Genomic DNA, 24,039 nt, shown 5'->3' with positions numbered 1-24,039 from the left:
TATTTTCAGAAAACTTCAAAACTTCGTATAGTTTGAACAAAATGCCGAAATTAAAGGAATACAACTGAATAGTCGCCTATTGAATTTCCGAGTACAGTTTTCTTTTGTCTTTTCTTTCTTTCTTTTTTTTATTTCAATTCGTGACCACCTTCCCTCTCCCCCAAACTGAAAAGCTGAAACCGCGCCTGAATTACAACTGCTGAATGTCTGAATAATAATATTTTCGTTTCAACTCGCATTTATCTGGTTCGGAAAAATTGAAATAGAGGCGGCTATCCTCTTATTGTCCAGAAAAAGACAGATATTTTTTGGGGGATGAAGAAATTTTGGTATTATAGCGCTATCTATTATCCTATAGCGTTTTGATAAAACTAGTTCAACAAAAATCGATTGCGGAAACGTTCTTCCACATATTTAAAAAAATGACGTGAGGTGGCTTTAAATTGCAATATTTTTTGTTGTGGAATCTGAAATTTTCAAAATAATTATCCTAAATATCAACTACAGTCATTTTTAGCAGTTCGTCTCGTCGGAGACCCCAGCAATTCCGAGAATTAGAACATTTTTTTTGCAACAGATACAAGGGCTGCTCAAGTTTTGAGATATGACAACACTAATGTGAATATGTCAAATAAGACATTGCCATCAGGAAGTTTGACATACGAGTGCTATATGAGTTATTTCCGGATACTTTGAACATTCATCTTGGCCAACAAATGGAATTGAATCGATAAACTTCCTTCGACTTTTGGTGGTGAGTCACAATCTCGAGCCACCGCATTTCGCTGGATTTCCGAATTCAATCGTGGTGGAACTTCGCTACAGTTTGAATTTTGTGAAGCCAAAATCGGCTGTTATGCCAGAGAACATCGATGCTAGACGTAAACTGATACAGCAACATCGTCGTGTGACATAACATGAGATTGAGGCATAGGCAATAATTCAATTCGCATACATTTAATATTGCATGAACATTTGGCTTTCAAAAAAATTTTATCACGCTGGATATCGCATAATTTGAAAAGCTTGTGTCGATTGGTGCAAAGAATGCTGAAAAAATTCAATCGCGGTATCGCCGTGATCATGGATCTACTATCCAAAACTAAACAACAAAAGACAGTATGAATAGCATTTGTATGCCAGAAGTGTTCGAAAAAATCATCGAATTGATAGATTATCCGCCGTACAGTCCTTGTTTGGCACCCAATGATTTCTTATTATTGTCTCAGATCAAAAATTTATTGCGAGGTCTACGTTTTTCTATATCTGAGGAAGCGGCTGATGTGTTCAAATCCCATGTTTTGGAGATATCTTAGTCGGAATGGAGAAAATGCTTCGACAATTGATTCAACACACACAAAAATGTATTGGATCATAATGAAGAATATATTGAAAAACAATAAAGCCATACCAAATTATATATATTTGGTTTTATTTGTCCATATCAATACTTAAGTAGCAACCCTCGTAATACTCATCAGGTTCTTCAAGATATTGCTTATGTCAATTGTATTTATGATTTTTTTGTTAGAAGCTTTGTATTTGCCGCGTTATATATTAGTTTTATTTGCCGAGATCGTTCTTACTACCAGTTTCCAATCTAGCTTAAATTTGGGTGTATAAACTTGGTTGGGAAATTTTAATGCATCCAATCGTCGGTATCGCAGGTTTTCTGCGGTTTTCTTGCAACCTGGTGAACCGATTTTCCACCCAAATGGCCGACGATAGGAAATAAAGCAGCCGCAGCTGTACCCGCTCCCTTTTAAATTTAAAATTACCCCAAAAAAAACGAAAAATCTTACAAAAAACAAAACGAAAAGGACCGTTTTTACTTGCAAGCATTCTTTTCGATTTCTTCTAATCAAAAATCCTAAATCTTTGTTTTTCCTCCTCCAGAAAAGTTCGTAAATACAACCCCACGCAACCACCACAACCCCGGCCCTGCAGAGAGAAAATTCCTATATCATAGCCCACTCCAACAAACCCTCCTACTATTAAAATATTCATTATTGTAACAAACTCTATCCAACTCTCTTTTTATTTTAACGCATCTATCAAATAGCACGGTTATTGCACTTTGGTTTTTCCAAAACTTTTCTGATGAAAAAAATTGGACAGTAAAGATTAGGAAATATCGCCAAGTTTTTTGCCACTAAACCACAGAAGGGTTGACGGAATTATAAAACTATCCGAAAAATAGCAAAAGGTTCAAAATAATAGTAGTCTCGTATGTATTTGAATAAAATCATATCTCAGAAGTAAAATTCCATTCAAAAATTAAGTAAGATTTGGAAAATCCTTTTAAGACGAACCTTTATTTTACTTTATATGAGGTTCAACTCAACGGTGCATAATATGTTGCCTGTTTTCTACTTTTAATAAACCAAATAAAGTTTAAAAAATTCAACACATGGTAAAATGTCATTCCAACGAGTTTATATCTTAGATAACCTTTACGTATGGGTATATTAAATGAGGCTATCAAATGTTATGTTATAAACATGAACTTTACTATCTATTGTATTAATAAAGTTGTGCTAACATTTTGTAACTCGAAGATATAGTAGTGATCTAACAAAGTAGTTTGAAAAGACGAATTGTGCAGTGTATCTCTGTGTTGTTAAAAAAAATGAAAGAACAAAGTGGCATTTTAAGGTTATATAGAAAACCTGGATGTACAACAACCAAAACAATTGAAATTCTTCGGAAGTTGCAACAAACATGTGGTAAATTGAAAGATATTGAAACGGAAGTATGTTTCCATATTGAAACTACTTCTGCTCTAGAAGAAAAGGAAATAAATATTTTGAAATGGATACTTCGAGATCCTCTTGCTCCTAAAAACTTGACTGAAAAAGAAAACTTGAAAACAACAAATAACAGTATCTTAATTGAAGTAGGACCAAGATTTAATTTTTCTACCTCAAGTTCTACAAATGCAGTGTCAATTTGTCAAAATCTGGGATTGATGAAAGTTACACGTTTAGAAATTTCACGTCGCTATTTATTAATTTTTAATGATCTCAAAGTTTCTTCGGAAGTAGAAAATAGTCTAGCATCTCAATTATATGATCGTATGACAGAATGTAGGTATACCCCAGAAAATATCCCAAAATTAAGTTTTAATGAGAAACTTATCAAAAAAGAAGATATAAAAGAAGTAGATATACTAAAAAAAGGTGCAGACGCATTAAAAGCAATTGATAGTGAACTAGGCCTAGCATTTGATGAAGCAGATATCTTATATTACACAAATTTATTCAGAAATGTTCTAAAAAGGAATCCCACTAATGTAGAATGTTTTGATTTGGCTCAATCCAATAGTGAGCATAGTCGTCATTGGTTTTTCAAAGGAAAGATGGTAATTGATGGAGTAGAACAGAAACAATCACTTATAGATATGATTATTGAAACTCAAAAACACACAAATCAAAATAATGTTATAAAATTCAGTGATAACAGCAGGTAATTTTCATTTTCTTTTATTTTAAGGTAAAAAACTGGAAAAAGACAAAAGAACATAAAATTCATGTTTTTGTTGCTTCAGCTGAATCATTTCATTCTAATTTTATCAATTCTGACTTTATCCTTCTTCATTCATGTTCAACATCGACTTATTTATGTTCTCAGACTCATATTACTCCATGGAAGGTATTTTCAATTATATGGTGGTCGTGAAACTAAATCAGCTCATTTTTGGAGGAACATTATGTTTTGTTGTTCAGATTAACATACTTAAAAAGTCCCCACCCATTCGAGGGTGCAAACAATCCCAAAAATATTCTAATTGCAAACATATTTTTATTTTTTTCCAATTATCTTATTTATGGCTTTTTTGAAAAAAATGGTGGATTTGTAAATGTAGAATAATAAAATTACCTATGACTTCTGTTCTGAAATTAGTTTTTTTTCATAATTTTCGAAAGAGATTAACATTTTTGATATTTCTACTACTTTCAGCCTGATAATGGCTCGAAAGCGAGAGCCAAAACGTCGAGAATTTTCAAAATTTCACTGTGGTCAACAATAATTCAAAGTCAGCATTAATTTTTTAGTGTAATAATTATGTTCCATGGAATGCAAATAGCATTGTATTACTGTTGTTAGTCAATGTAAATTAATATAAAGAAAAATGAGTATAAAATCTTGCTCCAATATCATATTTTCTAAAGAGACCATGATGACCATCAACCTAGCTCAATTTTTATCAAATAAAAACAACAAGATATTTTGTATTGCACAACTATGTCAAACAGTTGGGTATTTCAAACCCAAAGTAATGCAAATAGACTGTTTGTTGATAAATTGTTTCAATTAAATAAAACAGAAAATTTGGTCAAATTGGTTGGAAAAGATGCTAATTCAATCGTATTACTATTATTCAAAGCAAACATGGACAATATTTTTATGATAAGACCAGGAAGTGCTGCAAAAGCCAACAAAACAACAACTATAATTTTATTTTATCATGCCATTTCTGGATGTGGTACTTCTGCAATTTATCAAAAAGGAAAATTGTCCACATCAAAACTTCTAGAAAAGCGCCAAGATTCACAGACCGAGACTATTAAAATATTGATCTGAACTGCAAGTCACAATGTTCCTCTAAAAATAAATTTTAGGGAATTTTGTTCCATGAGTAGCCCTAAATGAACTGGAGTATATGGTAACTCTCTTCATCTGCTTTGTTCTACATTTTGTTTCCTTATTTTTTTTAGTACCATTGTTCTAGTTCATTATTTACTTATATTTAGTTCCTTTTATATTTTCACTTTTTTAGTGCTATCAAAGGATTTCATCATAGAAGCTTGAGACCAGTAACAGCAGGATCAGTTAGTGAGTTGAAACAGATACCAACCGAATCCCATCTTATATTTACAGCTGAAACTCATAATTTCCCAACTGGTGTCGCTCCTTTCAGTGGAGCTACAACTGGAACTGGAGGAAGAATACGAGACGTGCAATCTGTTGGTCGAGGAGGATATTGCATTGCCGGTACTGCCGGTTATTCAGTGGGCAATCTTCAAATGCTCGGTAAGTATATTTGCTCAATTTATTAATTTTTGGAATTTGAATTCATTGAATGAATAATAATTATTGATATAATTTTCTTTTTACTTCTTAGACCTTAGACTAATTTTCTTTGAAAAGAGATCTAAAATCAAGGCAAATAATCACAAAAAAATTATTGCGATATATACCAATTATTGGTAAATGGAATAACATTTGACTACAGTTTTGGATTGAAATCACAAATTTTGGTTAATTTTTTTTAATTCTATATAAATATTGCTTTTGAGATATATATATATATATATATATATATATATATATATATATATATATATATATATATATATATATATATATATATATATATATATATCATTGGATAATATTTCTTTCAAAATCAAAAAAATGTCTCCACTTATATATATCAACACACTGGATGTTTCTAAATTATTTATTAACAGAACTCAAGAAGGTTAATGGAAATTGAGGTTTATAACTTTATATCTAATATTTTGATTTTTTACCTTTAACATGTGCTGCTTTTATAATCAAATTGATTTTTTTAATATGTTCATTCAGAACATTTAGGAATATTCGATGGCTGCATAATTATAAAGGTAAAGAGCAAGTTATAGGAAGGAAAGAAGAATGATCTCATTATATTATCTTCAGTGGTTATGAAGGGATTATGATTCATGATGTTTTGGTATTTTAGGACCTATCAAAATCATAGTTGTAGCATGGACTATCATCCATTTGATACAAAAAATGCATAAATAATATAAAATTGTCTTTTCTCTTGTAAAAACCATTTCTGGTGAGGTATAGATACTTGTCTATTAGTGGTTGTTATGTCCAAGTAATATTTTTTAAAAAAATTATATCTTGAATTTTAAAAACACCCACTCAACCTACCTAAGTAACGATTTCTTTCAAATCCAAGACAGATTGAACTAAATGTGGATGGCATTTAAGTTTAGTATACAAATTTTCTTTCAGCTTAATGTAAAAAAATGAGGGAATAATATCGAAATGGTAATATTGTTATATTATTTATCGACAAATTGTTCAGCTAATAATGTACATGTTTGACTGATTAAATTAATAATTAACGAAGTTAAAAAATATTCATTAATATGAACCAATCTTGTTACTAAAAATTAAAACAATTTAACAAACATGTACTCTGATAGTGGGATTTTTATGTTTATTAGTAGATTTACAAAATTTCCAAAATGGTATGTAAACATAATATTCTCCAACATAAAAATTAAGGCATAATTTTGATTTTCTAATTTTGAAAAAAATTGAATGGATGTTAGAAAAAAAAAAATTCTACATGGATTTGGATAGGATACTTTACAAATATACATTTAATTAAAGTTTTCCAGAGACGGCAAAAAATTAATAGTATACAGGAGACTAATCGGTAAATCTGATGCTAGTTGCCAGAAATCTGGGGATCACATGGAAATCTCTTTGTTTGTTGATAGCACTACAAAATCTTATCAAGCTAAAGCAGAAGCTTCTCTTCACTTCCCTGACCTAGTATTTGGCATTAAGTTGGAATTTCTGGAACTGTTAGTGACGTTTATGCTGAACACACTGTTTACACTACCACTACACAAAACTTGTTTTGATAACGAAGTTATCGTCTTCAGAGAGTCTCTGAAGATAATAACTGGGTTATCGAAACGCGCGTCAGACAGTGTAATGGGAAGCTTTCTTTGATCAATGTATTAGCTGTAGCACGTTCTTCAAGGGGTAAGGTTTGACGAGAGTTAGTGTTCATGTAAGTTATAATCAAGTTACTGACCTAGATAACCTACAAGGACCAAATGATTTCAAATTTCTTGCATTGAAAATGTATTATTCTAGAATAATATATAAGAGGTGCTTTAATAATAATATGCACTCGTCATGACAAAAAACTTAATCTACCAAATATCTAGGTTATTCTAGAAAGCCTTGTATAAACGAAAGCCTGGATCACATTAATACTGAATTGTGAAGTGATAAAATTTTTACAAATATACGAAATTAGATTATACTTTTATGTAGTGGAAGTTTTAATCAATTTCTTGGACATTATCAAGGTTGTTACTAATGTCCTTTGGGGGCATTTTGAAATCACTTGTTTTTGTATTATTGAGCCATACTTTTAGTTAATTTCATCAATGTTTACTGACGTAACATCACTGAATACTGTAATAAAATAGTTTATATTTCAATGCAATATTATTGATAAATTTGACGTGATTGATTGTTTTTTTCTAATTTATTGACGTCTATTTTTAAAATAAAATAAATTTGTATACTACATTCTCCAGCAAAATCACAGCATATTCTGTTGTTCTTCAAGTTTTTTTTACTCATTCAATTTTATTTCCGCCCAATTTCTCTGCCTTTAATAATAGTTATTTATGTAACTAGCGTGTAAAGTATTTTTTTTCGACGAATGTGAATATTACTAATCGAAAAAAGCCTTTACCCACGAATTACATACTATACTTTTTCTACTAGCGAAAATTTGATCAAAATACATACGTGTAATGTAAAGTTTCTCCACGCACTAGTGCTTAAAGTTTGTATAATGCAGTAAATGGTTTAGTTTAAAATAAGTAAACAACCTAGTTCTGTAGCTTTATTGAACTTAAAACTAAATCAACCCCAACGTTCGCCAAATTCATAATCTCACCCCCTAATTTTATGCTGCAACTATTATGATGATTGGAGAAGGCCTCTCTCAATTATTATAAATCAATCAAATTTCATGTAGAACCATCGTCGAATTGGCAACGATCTAATCTATTGATTCAATTTTTGTCAAAATATAGGGATAAGGAGATATTTCTTGATTTTGAATACTAAGCCTAAGTGCCAAACCTCGTCAAAGGCTTGGCTAAAATCTAAGAAGACAGCTGTGCAGTACTGCTTGTTTTCCATTCCAATGTTTATGTTGTGTACAATTCTATGAACCTGCTGGATAGTACAGTGTTCTTTTCGAAAACCAAATTGGTGGTGTGGTATCCATTCCTCTGTTTCAGGGTCTTAGTTAATTCTTTGGAATAGCAGTCTTTCAAATCTTTTGGATGCGAATATACGGGCCTATATGAGGAGAACTTCCAAATAGATTATAAAAATACCATACTTCGTGGTATTAATAGATTCAAGAACTTATCAAACTTTCTGTAAGTTTAATTATAAAACTTAAATTGTAGATTATGATTTACCATGGGAAGATAAAAATTTTTCATATCCATCAAATTTCGCTCCTCCATTACAAATTTTAATAGAAGCCAGTGATGGAGCTTCAGACTATGGTAACAAGTTTGGAGAACCTCTAATTTCTGGTTTTGTCAGATCTTTTGGACTTATAGATGGATCGGGAGAACGTAAAGAGTGGATAAAACCCATTATGTTTAGTGGAGGTAAGTGAAAATATGCAGTCTTGTTTTTACTATTCACAGCCTAGAACACTTAGCAACGTTTGCAGATGATATAGCAGTGATTTCATCAAACACAAATTCAACTGAAGCATGAGAAAATCTTTAAAAGCTATTGACATTTTTGAAATTCTGTCTCAAAAAATGGAAAATACAAGTAAACACAAATAAATCGAACCAAATTACATTTACCACTAAAGACAACAACTGTCCCTAAATTTCAATTGAAAATAGGATTATTTTAGTGAAAAATGAAGTGAAGTATCTAGCCCTCTGTCTTATCTGAAGGCTTACATGGAATGCATACATCAAGGATTAAAGAAAACAACTAGACATAAAAATCAAAAATATGTATGGTCTGATAAATAGAACCAGCTAACAATAGAAAATAAAATTCTAATATACAAAATCATATTTACCTGGAAAAGAATAACATTGTTGTTATTTTTTATTGTATAATAAAAGAAAAATTTTTATTGTTTATAACTAATTGTTTATTTAATAAACAATAAAAATTTGAATAAAAACGAATTTTTTTAGCTATCCAAGATCAAAATTAATTATGATTTAAAAATAAATTGGAGCCTTGATATTAAATATAAATTGTCGACAAAATTTGTTAATTGAAAAATCCTTTTTTCAGCAACAAAAAAAGTTTTTCAAGGAATGTTTTTTTAAATCATAATTTGTATTGGTTATTATGATTCAAAAAATAATATTTCAATTATCTTATAAATAGTCCATTTGTTTATAACAATTTTTTTACTGTTAACAGCAATCAGAAATACATTTTCTATGAGCTATTCTGTTGACTATGGACCTATAGGTTGCTCTTGGAAGATTTCTCCAGTGAGAATGTCTCTTGCACTTTATTTGAGATCAATTGGCCAGCTTCGTTTCAGCCTTCTGTTGTTTAGTTCTTGGGTTAGTGGTAGTAGTAGATTAGGATGGCTATCCAGCTTTAAGTAGTGGTTACGGCTTCTTTCTTGAACTGTCTCTTGTATTGTTGTAATACGGAGGTGCATTGACTAGTGATCGAAGGATTTTAGATTGTCCTCGTTGTATGAGAGCAATACTAGATTTGCTGGCACATCCCCATATTTCTTTTTCGTAGGTCCTGATGGATATGATAACTACCTTAAATAATAAGATTTTATTTTGTAGTGAGACTGACGATCTTCTTCCGAGTAGCCAATATAGTTCTCAGAAGTTGAGAGTCTAAGTGTAATCCCAGATATTTGATACAAGAAATTTAGTGTATCACTATGTTGTTAATAGTAACTGGAGGACATTGGCTTTTTCTTAGGGTAAATGTTATGTGCTGGGATTTGTTTTCATTAATTTTCATTCTCCACCTTTCGAGCCATTCTTCGATCAGGAATAAGTGGTCTTGGAGATTGGCAGAAGCTATTATTGGATCCTCATGTATAGCCAGTATAACTGTGTCATCAGCAAACGTGCCTGTAGTTTGTGGTTGGAATGTCAGAAGTATATATCAGGTACCGGACTGGCCTTGTGGAACTCCAGCTTTAATAGGTTCAAATTCTGAGGTCTTATCACTTTTGTTCTGATCTGTTTGACAGATATGACTGAAGCAGAGCCTAGTATCAATTGGGTACAAAGAGTTTGATATTATGTAACACACCTACAAGCCAGACTTTATTGAAAGCCTAGTTAACATCCAGGAAGGCTGCCGAGCAGTATTTTTTTTCCTCTATACCTGTATTGATGGCATGCACTACTTGATGTCACTCTTGAACTGTGAAATGTTTGTAGCAAAATCCTAATTGGTGATCTGGAATCACATTAAGGATAAGGTCTATACTCTGTAATAACAACTTTTCTAAGACCTTAGATAATGTTGTTGGACGGCTGATTGGTCTGTATGATGTGACGTCCTGTAGCTACTTCCTGGTTTTGGAATGAGGATAATTTCAGATTTTTTTAGTTCCTTGGGCTAATAGTGTAATCTGAATATGGCATTAAATATATATGTGTTAACATCACTGAAGCTTTAGTGGGTAGTTGTTTTAGCATTACAGGAGTTATCATATCTATTCCAGTGCCTTTTTATTTTTTGAGGATATCACTTTCGGGTTTGTGAGTTTTATTGATGTTTGGCTCTCGTCTGGATAGTTGAGTGGAGTATTAATAAGATTGTTATGTATAGGGAAGTCATTTTTTAAACAATAAAATATAAAAACTATATAAATTCATTTTTAGAAAGCTTTAGGTTAGGCTAGATTAGGTTAAGTTTGGTTAGGTTAATAAAAAACGAATTGATGCTAGTATTACAAAAAAAATTTTCGTCATTTTCGTCAGCGACGTAAATTGTTAATAACAATGAGAAAATTAACAATTTTTTTTATTCTATTGACGACAATCTGTTCCAAAGACTTCAAAGAGTGTTAATTGCTAGTATTTACCATGTTAAATAATATTTTTTGTTGAAATATTCGAAAGGGGCGTAGTTTTCGCTAACCGAGTACCCATTTTTGGATGTATTTTCATCCCACTATAAAAATTATAAATATTTTCTCCTAGTTCCGAGAGTTAGGACTTATTTTAGAAAATTTCCTCCGCTTTTCGAATATTTTCTCATTTTCAGAATATCTCACTAAGTTCTTTTTTTAGTTAATTGTTTATAACTTTTTATAATTTTTGCGAACGCATCTTCAATGTTTTCAAAAATTTTCTAAGCGATTGCGAATCAAATGACCCCTCAACCATTGTTTTAGGAGCCGGTGAAAAAGTTTTGGCCTAAAAAGCACTCGTTGACTAGACTATAAGATGGAAATGAGCTTTATCAGAAAATGAGATGTTTGTAAAGGTTGGAAAGCAGTACAAAGCAATACATGAACTTTTTTTTTAGACACCTTGTATATTTTGATTGTATTATTCACTGTCACTTGTCGATTTCTTTGGTCCAATTGTTTTCATTGTTTCTTTAGTTCTTACAACTATTGCTAGTATCGTTTATAATGTTCCTATTTGTACATTGCATCCTGTCTCATGTTATTGCATCATTCTACTATTATCTCCATTGTCAGTAATACATACACATTCATATGTAGTTACCTATGGCCTTTATTCTGCATTTATCATTCCTTTTATATTTATTTTTTAATTCTAAATATTTTCTTATTTCTTTTTCCGCTTCTATTTATAACATGACGAATCATCTTTTTTGCTTCTCCTCAATCACTTTTTCATCAATACCCTCATTGATTGCAGCTGGGTTTTCATCTTATTTATTGATTTAAATATGAAAAATTACTTATAGGTATTGGTAGTATGGAAGCAGACATGACTGAAAAATTAGAACCTAAAATTGGTCATCAAATTATAAAAATTGGAGGACCTGTTTATAGAATTGGAGTTGGTGGAGGATCTGCGAGTTCTGTTGAAGTACAAGGAGATAATAAGGAAGAATTAGATTTTAATGCTGTACAAAGAGGTAATTTGTTATTTTATTATTTCACTATAATAATAAAAATAACAAGATTTTATTTTCCAATTTTAACTGTCCGGAAAGAACTTGTAAGTGCTAACTTTTTTAAAGATCTTTTCATTTGATTTATTCTTTATTTTAATTTCCAGGTGATGCTGAAATGGAAAACAAACTGAATAGAGTGGTACGTGCCTGCTTGGAATTAGGCTCCAAAAATCCTATTATTAGTATTCATGATCAAGGAGCTGGAGGTAACGGAAATGTCCTGAAAGAACTCGTTGAACCCGTTGGAGGAATCATTTATGCCAATAGATTTGAGCTCGGTGATCCTACAATCAATGTTCTAGAATTATGGGGAGCTGAATATCAAGAAAACAATGCTCTGTTGTGCAAAAAGGAAGATCTGAAACTTTTGAAAAGTATTTGCGATAGGGAAAGGTGTCCAATTAATATTGTCGGAGAAGTTACTGGTACTGGTAGGGTTGTGCTTGCTTTAGACGAGACACAAAAAGTTACTCCATTCAATTTGGAATTAGAACATGTGTTAGGTAAGTAATTTACTTATACAATTCCCCTGTAAGAAAATGAACAAGCACAATTCTATTGAATTAAGTGAGAGTTGATGCTCTTGCTTGCATTCCTCTTCTACTTTTTAAGCCACATTTTTTGCTTCCATCGGTACCTTTACTTGTTACAAAATGACAAATAGTCTTAGATAATGATTGCATATGTACTATTTCAGAGAAGTTTCGCTGATTTTTAATAATAAAAGAAGTGTTTTCATTCTCTTTTTTCAAAGGTTTTTACTTTTAAATCTATCCACTGATAGGCATTGGTCCAAATTATTCATTGTAGTTTCATAATAAAATTTCACATCGTCATAAATCCCAATTAACCCATTAATATCCAGAATATAAATATAGAATTTTATGAGTTATAGTTTTTTTATTTTGAGAGTGGGTCGCTAGTGACCCCTTAGGAACTTAAGAAAATTAATAGAAAAAGTCCAATGTGTTTATTTCAACAAAATAAAAGAAATACATTATTAAAATTTTTACATGTTATGTACTTCATTGATACACTTGTCATGTTGAACTTGACAACTTTTTTATGCTTTAGTTTTATTTTTATCGTCCTTCCAAAGAAGTACAACACACAGAAGCTCTTTTGGGTCTAGGTATTTTATACTTAGTTCCATATTTTTTTAAAAGGTACTGTGATATCTCTCTCCTAAACTGGAGATTGTCTTTGTCGTATCCATAAGCGCGTGCCAATCGATTGGCATTAGCTACACACAGGTCGATCATCCAATGCAATATTGGTGTGTACCATTTTTTGCCTCTTATTTGGTCTACACTTTCCATGTACTTGCTGTACATTTTGATTACATGAGGTTGCTGTACATCTACTTTCATTTGTTTTTCACAGAAAATCTTCGGTATCTTTGGATGGGTTCTACATCATACTCATTCGACAACACAGTTACGACATTATTGTCCTTCCATCTAATACCTATAACACCAACGTTCTTACCTACCGCACTATCCATAGTTCTCCTTTAAGAAATGATCAAAATAAAATGAAAAATACAAACCAGGTAATTCTTTTTGTAAAACGTCAGCTAAGTTTAACACTACTGGTTAACCAAGACCTAGACTAGTTGTATTGGCAACTTCTGTGGTTTTTCGTCCCTGATACATTTCAAATGGCAAGCAATAACCTGGCTTAGTGCTGATAACCCAAGCTTTATAGCCAAATCGTATGGGCTTACCACGTATGAATTGCTTGCAGCCACGTTTCCCATAATAGAGAATCATTGATTCATATATGGATAGATTATGCTGTAAATGTGCATATTGCAAAAATTTCTTATTTAAAACATCAATAATTGGTCGAAATTTAGCCATTTTGTCCCCTTGAACTAGAACTGTGTTATACGCCTTATGAAAAAACTTTGGTGGGTAAATTTAGTATAAAACATGTAAGTCAAGTTATTAAGTTTTAGTTCACCATTAGTCTCTGAAGACCATAACTTGGTTATCGAATCGCTCGTCAGTCAGTGTAATTGTAAGTGTTGGTGTAGTGGTAATATAAACAGTGTGTTAACTAAGGAAAAATCTATCTAGACTTGTTGCAATATTTATTTTCTACACTTTGTTTTCCCACGTGAATGGCCTAGATTTTGTTACTAATTTCCATGCATAATTAGGAAACCACACTTAATCATATAAAATTAAAGAGGGTGTTTGTATTCGTAGATCTTTGACAATAATTTCTAGTTTCCTTTTACTTTTCTTCACCCAAAGTCTAGGTTTACCCAGCAATATACATCTAGCTCTTTTTACTGTAATGATGATTTTTATTTTTCAGGTAAAATGCCACAGAAAGTGTTCAACTTACAAAGAAAACCAGTCATAAGCAAACCAGTTGAATTGCCAAAAGCATTATCAATCTACCAGTCACTTCAAAGAGTGTTAAGGTTACCATCTGTAGGGAGTAAAAGATATTTAACTAATAAAGTGGATCGTTGTGTTACGGGTTTGATAGCTCAACAACAATGTGTAGGTCCTTTGCACACACCATTGGCAGATGTTGCCGTTACTGCAATCTCTCATTTTGGATACGTAAGTGTATATTATTTACTATTGATGGTACTGGCGATAACTTTATAGCATATGTCGTTTTCACAGGTTATTTATGTAGTTTGAAAAACACTCATTGCATTTAAAAAAAATATTATACTATTTAATACGAATCCCTAAATTGATTTTTCCAAAGCTGTTCCAAAAATTTCTAAGTTTAGTTAATACCAGTGGAAAGTTTGATAATAAATTTAGAAAATCAAATGTGTGTAAACACTTTAGTCGATTAAAAGTTATGGTAAATTTTTAGTATCCACGTTATATCCTTCCTGAGGGACTCTACATATGGTAGAAATATGTTTAGTTCCTCATAACTCATCCTGTGTAAAGAATGGAAAACAAAAATTTATTATATATTCAAAAAGATCTACCTAGATCATTTATATATCAATGTTTGATTAGTAATATTATATTTCAAGTTTCTTATAGTACCACATATACAGAGTGTCTATTAATCCAATATTTAAACGTAGGATACATGACATTGTTGCCATGCTCATCCTGCTTGTTCCTAATGAACCCCTTCCTTTGGTACAAACCAGACCTTTGATGTTGTCTTGGGAACCTTAGTTTCATTTGTTTTCAAAGAATAGAAAAGCTGTACATGTATTTTTGATCTTTCTACTGCAACTGCCTATGCTAACAAATCTATTTTTTCATTGCCTTCAATACCTACATACTTGTGTCTTCAGGCTCAGTATGATGCACATTATTTCTAAATTCTGAGCTTTTGAAGAATCTTATTAATATTCTTCACCTTTCTATGAATCTACATAACTTTTTTGAATTTGTCTATTGCGAGAAAATTTAGTAACACTGCTATTTTTTTGTTACTATAGTTTAATGTTGTAGCTGCAAACAACTGTTCTCTTGAAATTGGACCATAAAATCTGCACACCTTAATATCTCCACATCACCTTCCATGTGAAACAATTTGTCCTCATTTTGTAGTACCTTTTCTGGGCTTACAGTGTTATTATGGCTTCTACAAAGACTCAAATTTCTGAAAATAAAGAGACTCAGATAATAATAATCATAAATTTTTAAGTCAGTAAGAAAACTGAAGCCACATTAAGAAAAAATGCTGGATCAGGACCTAACCCACCTTCAACTACATAGTAAAGACCTATCCCTTGGATAAACCTAGTAAAAGGGGACCAATCCACATATTTCCAACAAATTAGATTTTAAAGAAAAATTCACTCAAATTTATCACAACAATATCTTTCTTGTTTGATATTTTCTGAAAATACGAAAACTGATAACTTTAAAGAACAAATATATGTGTTAACAAGGTTGCAAAAACTGAAATGGAATATTACTGGATTATTCAAAACTTGACGAGGATTAAGACATTCTAATCATTTTGTGGTTTTCAAAAACTGATAACTACCAATACATTTTACTAAATGGTTGGTTCTCAAACTGGATAGCATTTAAAAAAAGATATGTGTAAACAAGGTAACTTTAACGTAACTGAATTTTCCGATTGCAAGTCTTGTAACCAAAAAATCACATTTTTGAACTTCTTTATTGTGTTACTTTGATGATACCCCCTTGAGTATTAGTCTGTTCAATGTAACTTGATATTTTGACAAAAAAGTCCAATGACCTCAATAAAAATTATAAATGTAATTAGAAGATCCTGAATATTCTTATATATTTGGATTCTTCGGCTTCAAATACATTTGTTAATGTTAATCTGACTCCTCGAATGATGTTTGAGCTATAGAAAATTGACATAAAATTACTCCTAAAATACTAACTTTTTCCAAAATATTCGTGGAGCTTATTGAATACCGAATTTTAAAATATCAGTTTCTAAACCAAAACTTCTGGAAATGGATATAATGGTTGGGCCTGTATAGTAAATATCTCCAATAAATTACTTTAGATTAATGCATAAATTAGTTACAACATTTTCTGAAGCAATATAATTGAATGTGTAATTTCCAATTGTCTTATATATAATCAGATAGTTTGATTCTGAAACTAATATTTTAATTTTGAAATATACCTACAAAGCTAAATTTAAATAAATTGATTTACAGGCTACAAACTTAGCCATATTTTAATAACGGCATCTTGAGTACTTATCTTGTAAAAAGTCAAAAAAGTAAACTGTTTGATTCTTATTATTATTTAATTACCCAAATATCGCCATGTATCCAAATTTCACATCTCATTTTATATTGTTTAAACATTATTACACGATTGTCTTTCAGGAAGGTATAGCTTCCTCTATTGGTGAGCAACCCATCAAAGGTTTAGTGAACACTGCGGCTGGAGCTAGAATGACGGTAGTCGAAGCATTGAGCAACTTGGTCTTTGCCGGTATTTCTAATTTACGTGATGTAAAATGCAGCGGTAATTGGATGTGGGCAGCTAAATTACCAGGAGAAGGAGCTGCTTTATTTGATGCTTGTAAAGCTATGTGCGATTTAATGAGTGAATTGGGTATTGCAATTGATGGAGGTAAAGATTCCTTGAGTATGGCTGCTAGAGTCGGAAAAGAAACGGTCAAAGCACCAGGAACTCTCGTTGTTTCTACCTATGCACCTTGTCCTGATGTTAGGAAAGTTGTTACTCCAGGTAAAATGTTTTTTTCGTGTAGTTTATTAACAATTATCATCTCTACAAATTCTTCAATTTGAAATATTCATTTCATTTCTAGATTTCAAAGCGCCTTCTATGGGGAAAACAGGAAACATTCTTTTTGTAGATCTGTCTGGAGGAGATAGTAGACTTGGAGGAAGTGCTCTTGCTCAAGTATTCGGTCAACTTGGACAAGAAGCACCAGATCTTCATAGTGCTAAAGATTTAATAAACGCTTTTAATGCCACGCAACAATTGATTAAGGACGGTAAGTAACACTTTGCTAATCTTGATAATATTTTTAATATTTCAACATAAACTTCATTTATTTCAAATTTGAACGTATTTCCGGAACTAATACTAATATATTCCAATAATCTTAAATGGGTAATTCTCATTCTTCCATATTAGCAGTCTTTGGTGTCTCCCTTTTTGTGCATTGGCAATATCAAGTTCATTTTCCAATCTTCAGGGATCTTTTCTTCTATCCATGCTCTATTGAAAATTTAACCTAACCATAATTTAAATTAATAAAATTAATCAATAGATATATTTTAGGTTCAATTTTGGCTGGACATGATGTCAGTGATGGCGGTGTGATTGTTTGTTTGTTAGAAATGTGTTTTGCTGGAATGTGCGGTATGGAAGTGGATGTTCAACATAGACAAGGAAAACCACTTAATATTTTGTTTGCTGAAGAAGTGGGTTGGGTTTTAGAGGTATTGGACGGGGACGTTTCACATTGTTTCGATGTTTTCAGAGTAAGTTAATTACTTATATTTTTTTATTTAAAAAAACTTTGAATAAACCTAATTTGTAAAAAATTCAAAATTCAATCCTACAAATAACTTGTAATCTAGAAAACTATATGTTAATTTCAAATATATTTTAGAGTAACAATGTACCAGTTTACCAAATAGGTAAAACCGTTGGATATGGTATTAAATCTAAATTTGGAATTATATGCAATAATGCTTGTCTAGAAAGCACAATACTTCCTATAATGCAATTATGGGAACAAACTAGTTATAGGTATGTACGACTAAAACTTTTTTTCCAGAATAAAAATATTTTATCCCTCTCCTAAGTCTAGCTTGCCTTTCGTTTTTCCAAACCATTGGATTTCAAAATTTCGCTCTAATATTGTGATAATTGCTGAAATTTTACTTGCCCTTTCATGACTCTTGGTTCAAAATGTTTTTATTCATTTATTAATTTACCAGATTAAGAGTACATTACATTACAAAGTAATCCGGAAAACGAGTTTCCTGTTATTACTTATAGGACACACAAACATATAGAATGATATTAAAGTATAAGAAAAGAGAATAAATCTATTGGTAGATAGAAAGTGAAACCTATTATCCTAGAAGCAACTGGGTTAATATCCAAAGTTACTTCTAACACCATCAAAGAAGTCCTGGGAAAAAACAACTTCCTCCAAATGCAGAAAGCTGTGACACTTAGTATGGCACATATAGTATGATAAGGGCTGTGAAAATACAAAATACTCTTCAAATCAAGTAACACCCTAGGTGCACGGTGTGTACTCTGATCACAAAAAGCACTCAACGGTTGACAAATAACAGACTTGACATCGTGGTGGTGTAGCAGCATGGAGCATTTGGACATAAATTGCACTTACGATCAACCTTCTTTTTGGATTCCCTTAGTACCATTACATTGGGTATATGTCCAGTCTTATCAACTCAACAAGTTTTTCATCTACCATATTGAATTCAATTGTGCCAGCTTTTCATTTGTTATTGAGCTTTTGTTTCTTTTGGTATCAGTTGATGGCTGTCTAGCCAGTTAGATCATATTTAGTTGTAATATTGAGTCCGGTATTCCCTTGCTATTTCTAGATTTCATTATATTGACTGTTTTCAGAACGATTTCCTTTTATGACTTGTATTGTAGGCTTTTACTGCTTTGATGGGGATGTCATTCATCACTCTTCTCCGTAGACTGCCAAGAGACGCTAAGGAGTATCCTTGTCCTACTCTACTTGCAATCATACTTCTTCTATGATGATTACGCTCTGTTTTCCCTCTACAAAACCGAACTCATATCCCACCAGCCCCTCACATTTTTTTCTCTTCAGTCTTATGAAGATGAGCACTTTTTATTAACTTTCATTAACTTCTGTAGGATAATTCCGGGCCTGGGTGTCTTGTTATCTTATAATTCATCATATTCTAAATAACTCATCCAGGTTGAACTTTAAGGGAACCGAGAATAAGTGATTAACCATTAATATAGGCTTTTATTGTCTTAGTCAAGCTACTTATTTTAATCAGATTAACTTAAAGTTATCAAAATTATTTTCAACAAACTTTGTAGTGTTTAAATCACCAAGTTTCATATAATTCATTATTCAAGTGCATCAAAAAAGTCTTTAAATACATCAAAGTCTACAAAAATTTTTATTTTTCAATTCTAAGCTTATATAAATTTCTCTTGAATTAATTACTGGGTTATCTACATATTTTCCAGAATCGAATTACTTCAAACTATAAAATCTTGTGCCGATGCAGAGTTTCACTCACTTTCTAACCGTACCGGTCCCAAATATGTACTTACCTTCGATCCAGATGAAGATAAAATCGTGAAAGATGAAATTATTTCTGTTGCTGTGATAAGAGAAGAAGGTACCAATGGAGACAGGGAAATGGCAGCCGCACTGATTCGTGCCGGATTTAAAGTGTGGGATTTAACCATGCAAGATTTATTGGAGGGTGTAGCAAATTTAGATCAGTTTAGAGGTGTTATTTTCCCTGGTGGATTCAGTTATGCTGGTAAGTAGATATTCAGTTATCATCATTTTTAAAAACCTTAGACTGATTTACGAGGTTTCCTTCTACTTTTGTCTGTCCTGATATCTACTTATCATAAGTGATTTCTTGTCTAAAACATTTGTTTTCTGTCTTTGGTACTCCTCTGTATCTACATAGTGATCAATTAGCCTCGTTCATGCTTGATGAGCTAAAAACTTATTTGACACTAAATGGTGCTGCAACATTTCCTACTTCACACTATAATTCGAGAGGAAGTGAACGATTCAACTTGCTCTAAAATCAAAAAAAATTGAATATCAAGAAATGGCAGCAAGTTTTGATTGAATCACTCCATTTAATCAGGTCACTATTATGTACTGTAATAAACTGCAGGCCACATGAACTTGTGTGACATGATTTCAAAGATCAGCAAATGGTTCTCCAATTCCTTCTTGGCTAACTACTCCTGGTTCAGTTTTCTTAAAAAAACAAGTGAGGCAAGGCAAATATGAAACACTTTCAGACGAGGTTGTGCTTCTAGAAGCTAATTCTAACTACGGTAACGAGGCTACTGTTTCACCACGGCATCTAGCTCCTGATAAGTGACAATGGAACAAAAAATATCAACAAGGCTCGGAAGAGAAATAGCAAGGTGTTTTTATCAGATCCATATCACAAGCTGGTGCCAGTTCCTTCCAACGGTAATGATCAGTTAGTGCAAAAGTTTCCAGTCGACCTTAGTCCCATGCAGATCATGAAGATAACAGTAATGGGCTAATGGATAGTGCTCCGGACCGACGACTCTCACTCCGCTATCACGGTCATTTAGGATTCTCTTCGCACTCACAACGGCCCCAACGTGAAAGGAGACCTCCTGTTTACTTAAGAGACTACTAAAGCTAATGGGAAAAAAAGAAAAGAAAATGACCGGGGATGAATATCCTAGATTTATTTGTTGTTACCTTATATTATGATTTTATGTCATTATCAAGTATATCTTTTATCGCATTATTTAGTTTTCAGTTTATTAAAGCTTTTATTCCCGAAGTTGTTCATTACATTACAATTTTTTCATTAATATTTAACTTCAACAGCCTAATGTTACTTAAATATTTGTTAGACGTTTTGGGTTCGGCGAAAGGTTGGGCAGCCAGCATTCTTTTCAACGAAAAAGTACGAGAGCAGTTCAATAAATTTTACACTAGAAGAGATACTTTTAGTTTGGGAGTTTGTAATGGTTGTCAACTGATGGCGTTGATAGGTTGGGTAGGTACTCCCGTTACCGAAGGATCCAAACCAGATATAATGTTGAGACACAATCAATCCGAAAGGTTCGAGTGTAGGTGGAGTACTGTGAGAATTGAAAAATCAAATTCTATTATGTTGAACAATATGGAAGGATCGTCGTTTGGAGTTTGGGTAAGTATCCTTTATCGTTATATACGGTGCAATTTGAAAGTACCTTCTCTATTATCTTATTTATGCTATGTTTATGTTTATCTTATGTTATTACATATAAACCAGTGAATTTGAACTCAATATTGAATGTTGTAAAGTTCCCTTCCAGTGATGACAGATGACGTATTAGTAAAAAGTTGTTGTCACATTGTGACAAATATATTTTTAGAAACCATCTACACCATTGAGAGAAAGAGAGAGGTTAGTTGGGCTCTTCGTGGTTTGGATGAAGACATTATTCTCGGGGGGAAGGAATTTATTAGGTTAAGCCCTGATATAGGAATGATTCCTCTGTAGAGCTGTTGTGATGGATTGTGATGTACATTGCGATAGAATAAGACAACAGAAAGATAAAATGAAAAAGAAACGCCTTACAAACAAGCAACTCTACAGAATGTGGCTAGGCAGGTGGCCGGTACAGCTGCAGCTGTATTCTTCCCTATTGTCGGTCATTTGGCTCGTGAACTGGTTTTTCAGGTTAAAGGAAAACCGTAGAAAAAAATTGGAACACCGACGATAGACTCTATTCAAGAAATTTATTCAATGATACTAATCTTATTAGTAGCAGTTTTGGCAACTGACTTTGAGAAAGAGCGAAGCTGTGATTAATTAAATCAGTGAATACTGAAATTTAAAATGCATGTCTTATCTCTGGAAAGTTGTGAAAAAATTGACGTTTTGACAAATATAATTTGACAATTTGTTATGGTTCAAATTATTTAATATTCTATAATTTAAACTATCAAATTCTAAAAAGTGCGAAAAGTTACAAAAATAGAACAAATTCAATAACTTAAATTGCATCTATCTGTGAAGTCAGTCAAAGTACAGAGCATGGGGTTAGAAAAAAATGCACTCATGCAAATAAAAATGATTTATCAACTCTCATAACTTAATAGTGCAAATTTGATACAAATGACTATCTGCCAGAACCAAACTTTCTTGGGAGGAAAAGTTGATACACTGTCAGAAGTAATAGTAAATCCTACTTCTTAGATAACTCAAATTGCATCTATCTGAGAAGTCAGTCAAAGTACAGAGCATAAGGTTAAAAAATAAAAAGGCACCCATACAAATAAAAATAATTCATCAACTTGCAGAAGGTGACCATAACTGAAGACTGTATTTTTGTGAAAAAATGGACACAAAAGATAACCAACTGCCAGACCAAGTAAAACTTGTTACTTGTTAATATTCTACGTATTGTATTATAGTTACCAACCACCTAATTGTCTACTCACCCTTCTCCCTTAATAAAAGCACAATAGATATGGAACTTTCATGAATTAAGTTCAGAAAGAAACCAGAAAACCATCAATAAACAAATAATTCTATAACATCTTCTACAACTAGCAAGAGATGGAAAAACAGGTCCAAATGATAATTTGCTTATAACACGAGTTGAAGTTATTGTGCCTTGTTTGCCAAAACAACATGTGACGAAAATTATATTCTTTCTCAGTTGCAACAGTTAAGCAAAATCAGTTGCCTCATACATAAACTCATTGCTCTTTTATTTTTTAGGTTGCGCATGGTGAGGGTAGATTCACATTCAAATCGGACAGTATTTACGATACTTTGAAAAAATCAAACCTAGTTCCTCTAAGGTACGTCGACGATAAAGGCGAACCAACAGAAATCTACCCTATGAATCCGAACGGTAGTATAGAAGGTGTAGCCGGAGTGTGCTCTGAAGATGGAAGACATTTAGCAATGATGCCTCATCCCGAAAGATGTGTCCAACCATTCCAATGGGCTTATATGCCTACAAGTTGGGTTCACTTCGAGAGAAGTCCATGGGAGAAAATGTTTACAAATGCTTATGAATGGTGTAGACAAAACAAATATCACAATGTTTATTATTAAAGATAGTCTGTTTGGTACTGATAGAATATATCGATGGAGTTACGACAAAAGGGCGTAAGCGTCATTCAAATAACATGTTTTAGATATATATACCATTTTTTTCTATATTAGTGATTTTGATCAATCTCGTGCTAATAATTTATAGTAAACATTTTAACATTTTTGTTACTTAGGTATTTCAAAAATATCTTAGTTCTAAAAAAATTGTACATCCTACTTTTTCTCCACTTGCGCCCTTTCTGTTTTGTAACAATAGGAGGTAAGTGGCAGTTGAAATCTAAAACTACTCAGTATCATATCTATCGCTCATGCCACTTGCTTACAACTTATTTAAAAAATAGGTTAAAGACCTCATATGAAAAATTAAAATGATAAAGAAATCAAGTTATAATATTGTAATGTTTTTGTTATTTATTTATATGATTTATATTTATGGGGTTAATTAATAAACACTGTTTCTTACGTTCTTAATTTATTTAAATACTTCACACTACACTAACTTTTAATATAATTCACTTATCACTTAACTATTTATTTTTATTATAAACTGAACTAACTGCGTTGCACTAACTCCTAATATATATCCCAAAAGAATTTTCAAAAGCTCTAGAAAGAAACAAAACAAATAAATAAATAGATCTTCCTAGAAATTATTCAAAAGAAACAATGTAAATAAAGCGCATGTTATTATAAAAACTTACTTAGAACGGATTCCAGATATTTCCAAAGTACAAACTAATACAAACTCCTCATATATATCCTAAAAGAATTTTCAAATGTTATAGAAAGAA

The 24,039-nt window shown here is 31.9% G+C and overlaps 1 protein-coding gene across 1 annotated transcript; it reads left to right on the top strand.

Annotated features, from left to right (window-relative positions):
• Positions 1-2,395: 2,395 nt before the first annotated feature.
• LOC130448632 (phosphoribosylformylglycinamidine synthase) lies at positions 2,396-23,732 on the top strand. The gene is made up of 13 exons (XM_056786073.1): positions 2,396-3,465; positions 4,781-5,034; positions 8,235-8,444; positions 11,743-11,916; positions 12,060-12,458; positions 14,281-14,534; positions 16,778-17,144; positions 17,227-17,415; positions 17,706-17,908; positions 18,040-18,179; positions 19,644-19,945; positions 21,045-21,343; positions 22,907-23,732. The coding sequence occupies exons 1-13, from the start codon at positions 2,630-2,632 to the stop codon at positions 23,246-23,248; spliced, it is 3,969 nt and encodes a 1,322-aa protein (XP_056642051.1). The 5' UTR covers positions 2,396-2,629; the 3' UTR covers positions 23,249-23,732.
• The last annotated feature ends 307 nt before the right edge of the window (positions 23,733-24,039 follow it).

This window comes from Diorhabda sublineata, chromosome 9 (assembly GCF_026230105.1).
Source record: "Diorhabda sublineata isolate icDioSubl1.1 chromosome 9, icDioSubl1.1, whole genome shotgun sequence".
Classification (NCBI taxonomy): Eukaryota; Metazoa; Arthropoda; class Insecta; order Coleoptera; family Chrysomelidae; genus Diorhabda; species Diorhabda sublineata.
This window is presented reverse-complemented; position numbering and strand designations above follow the sequence as displayed.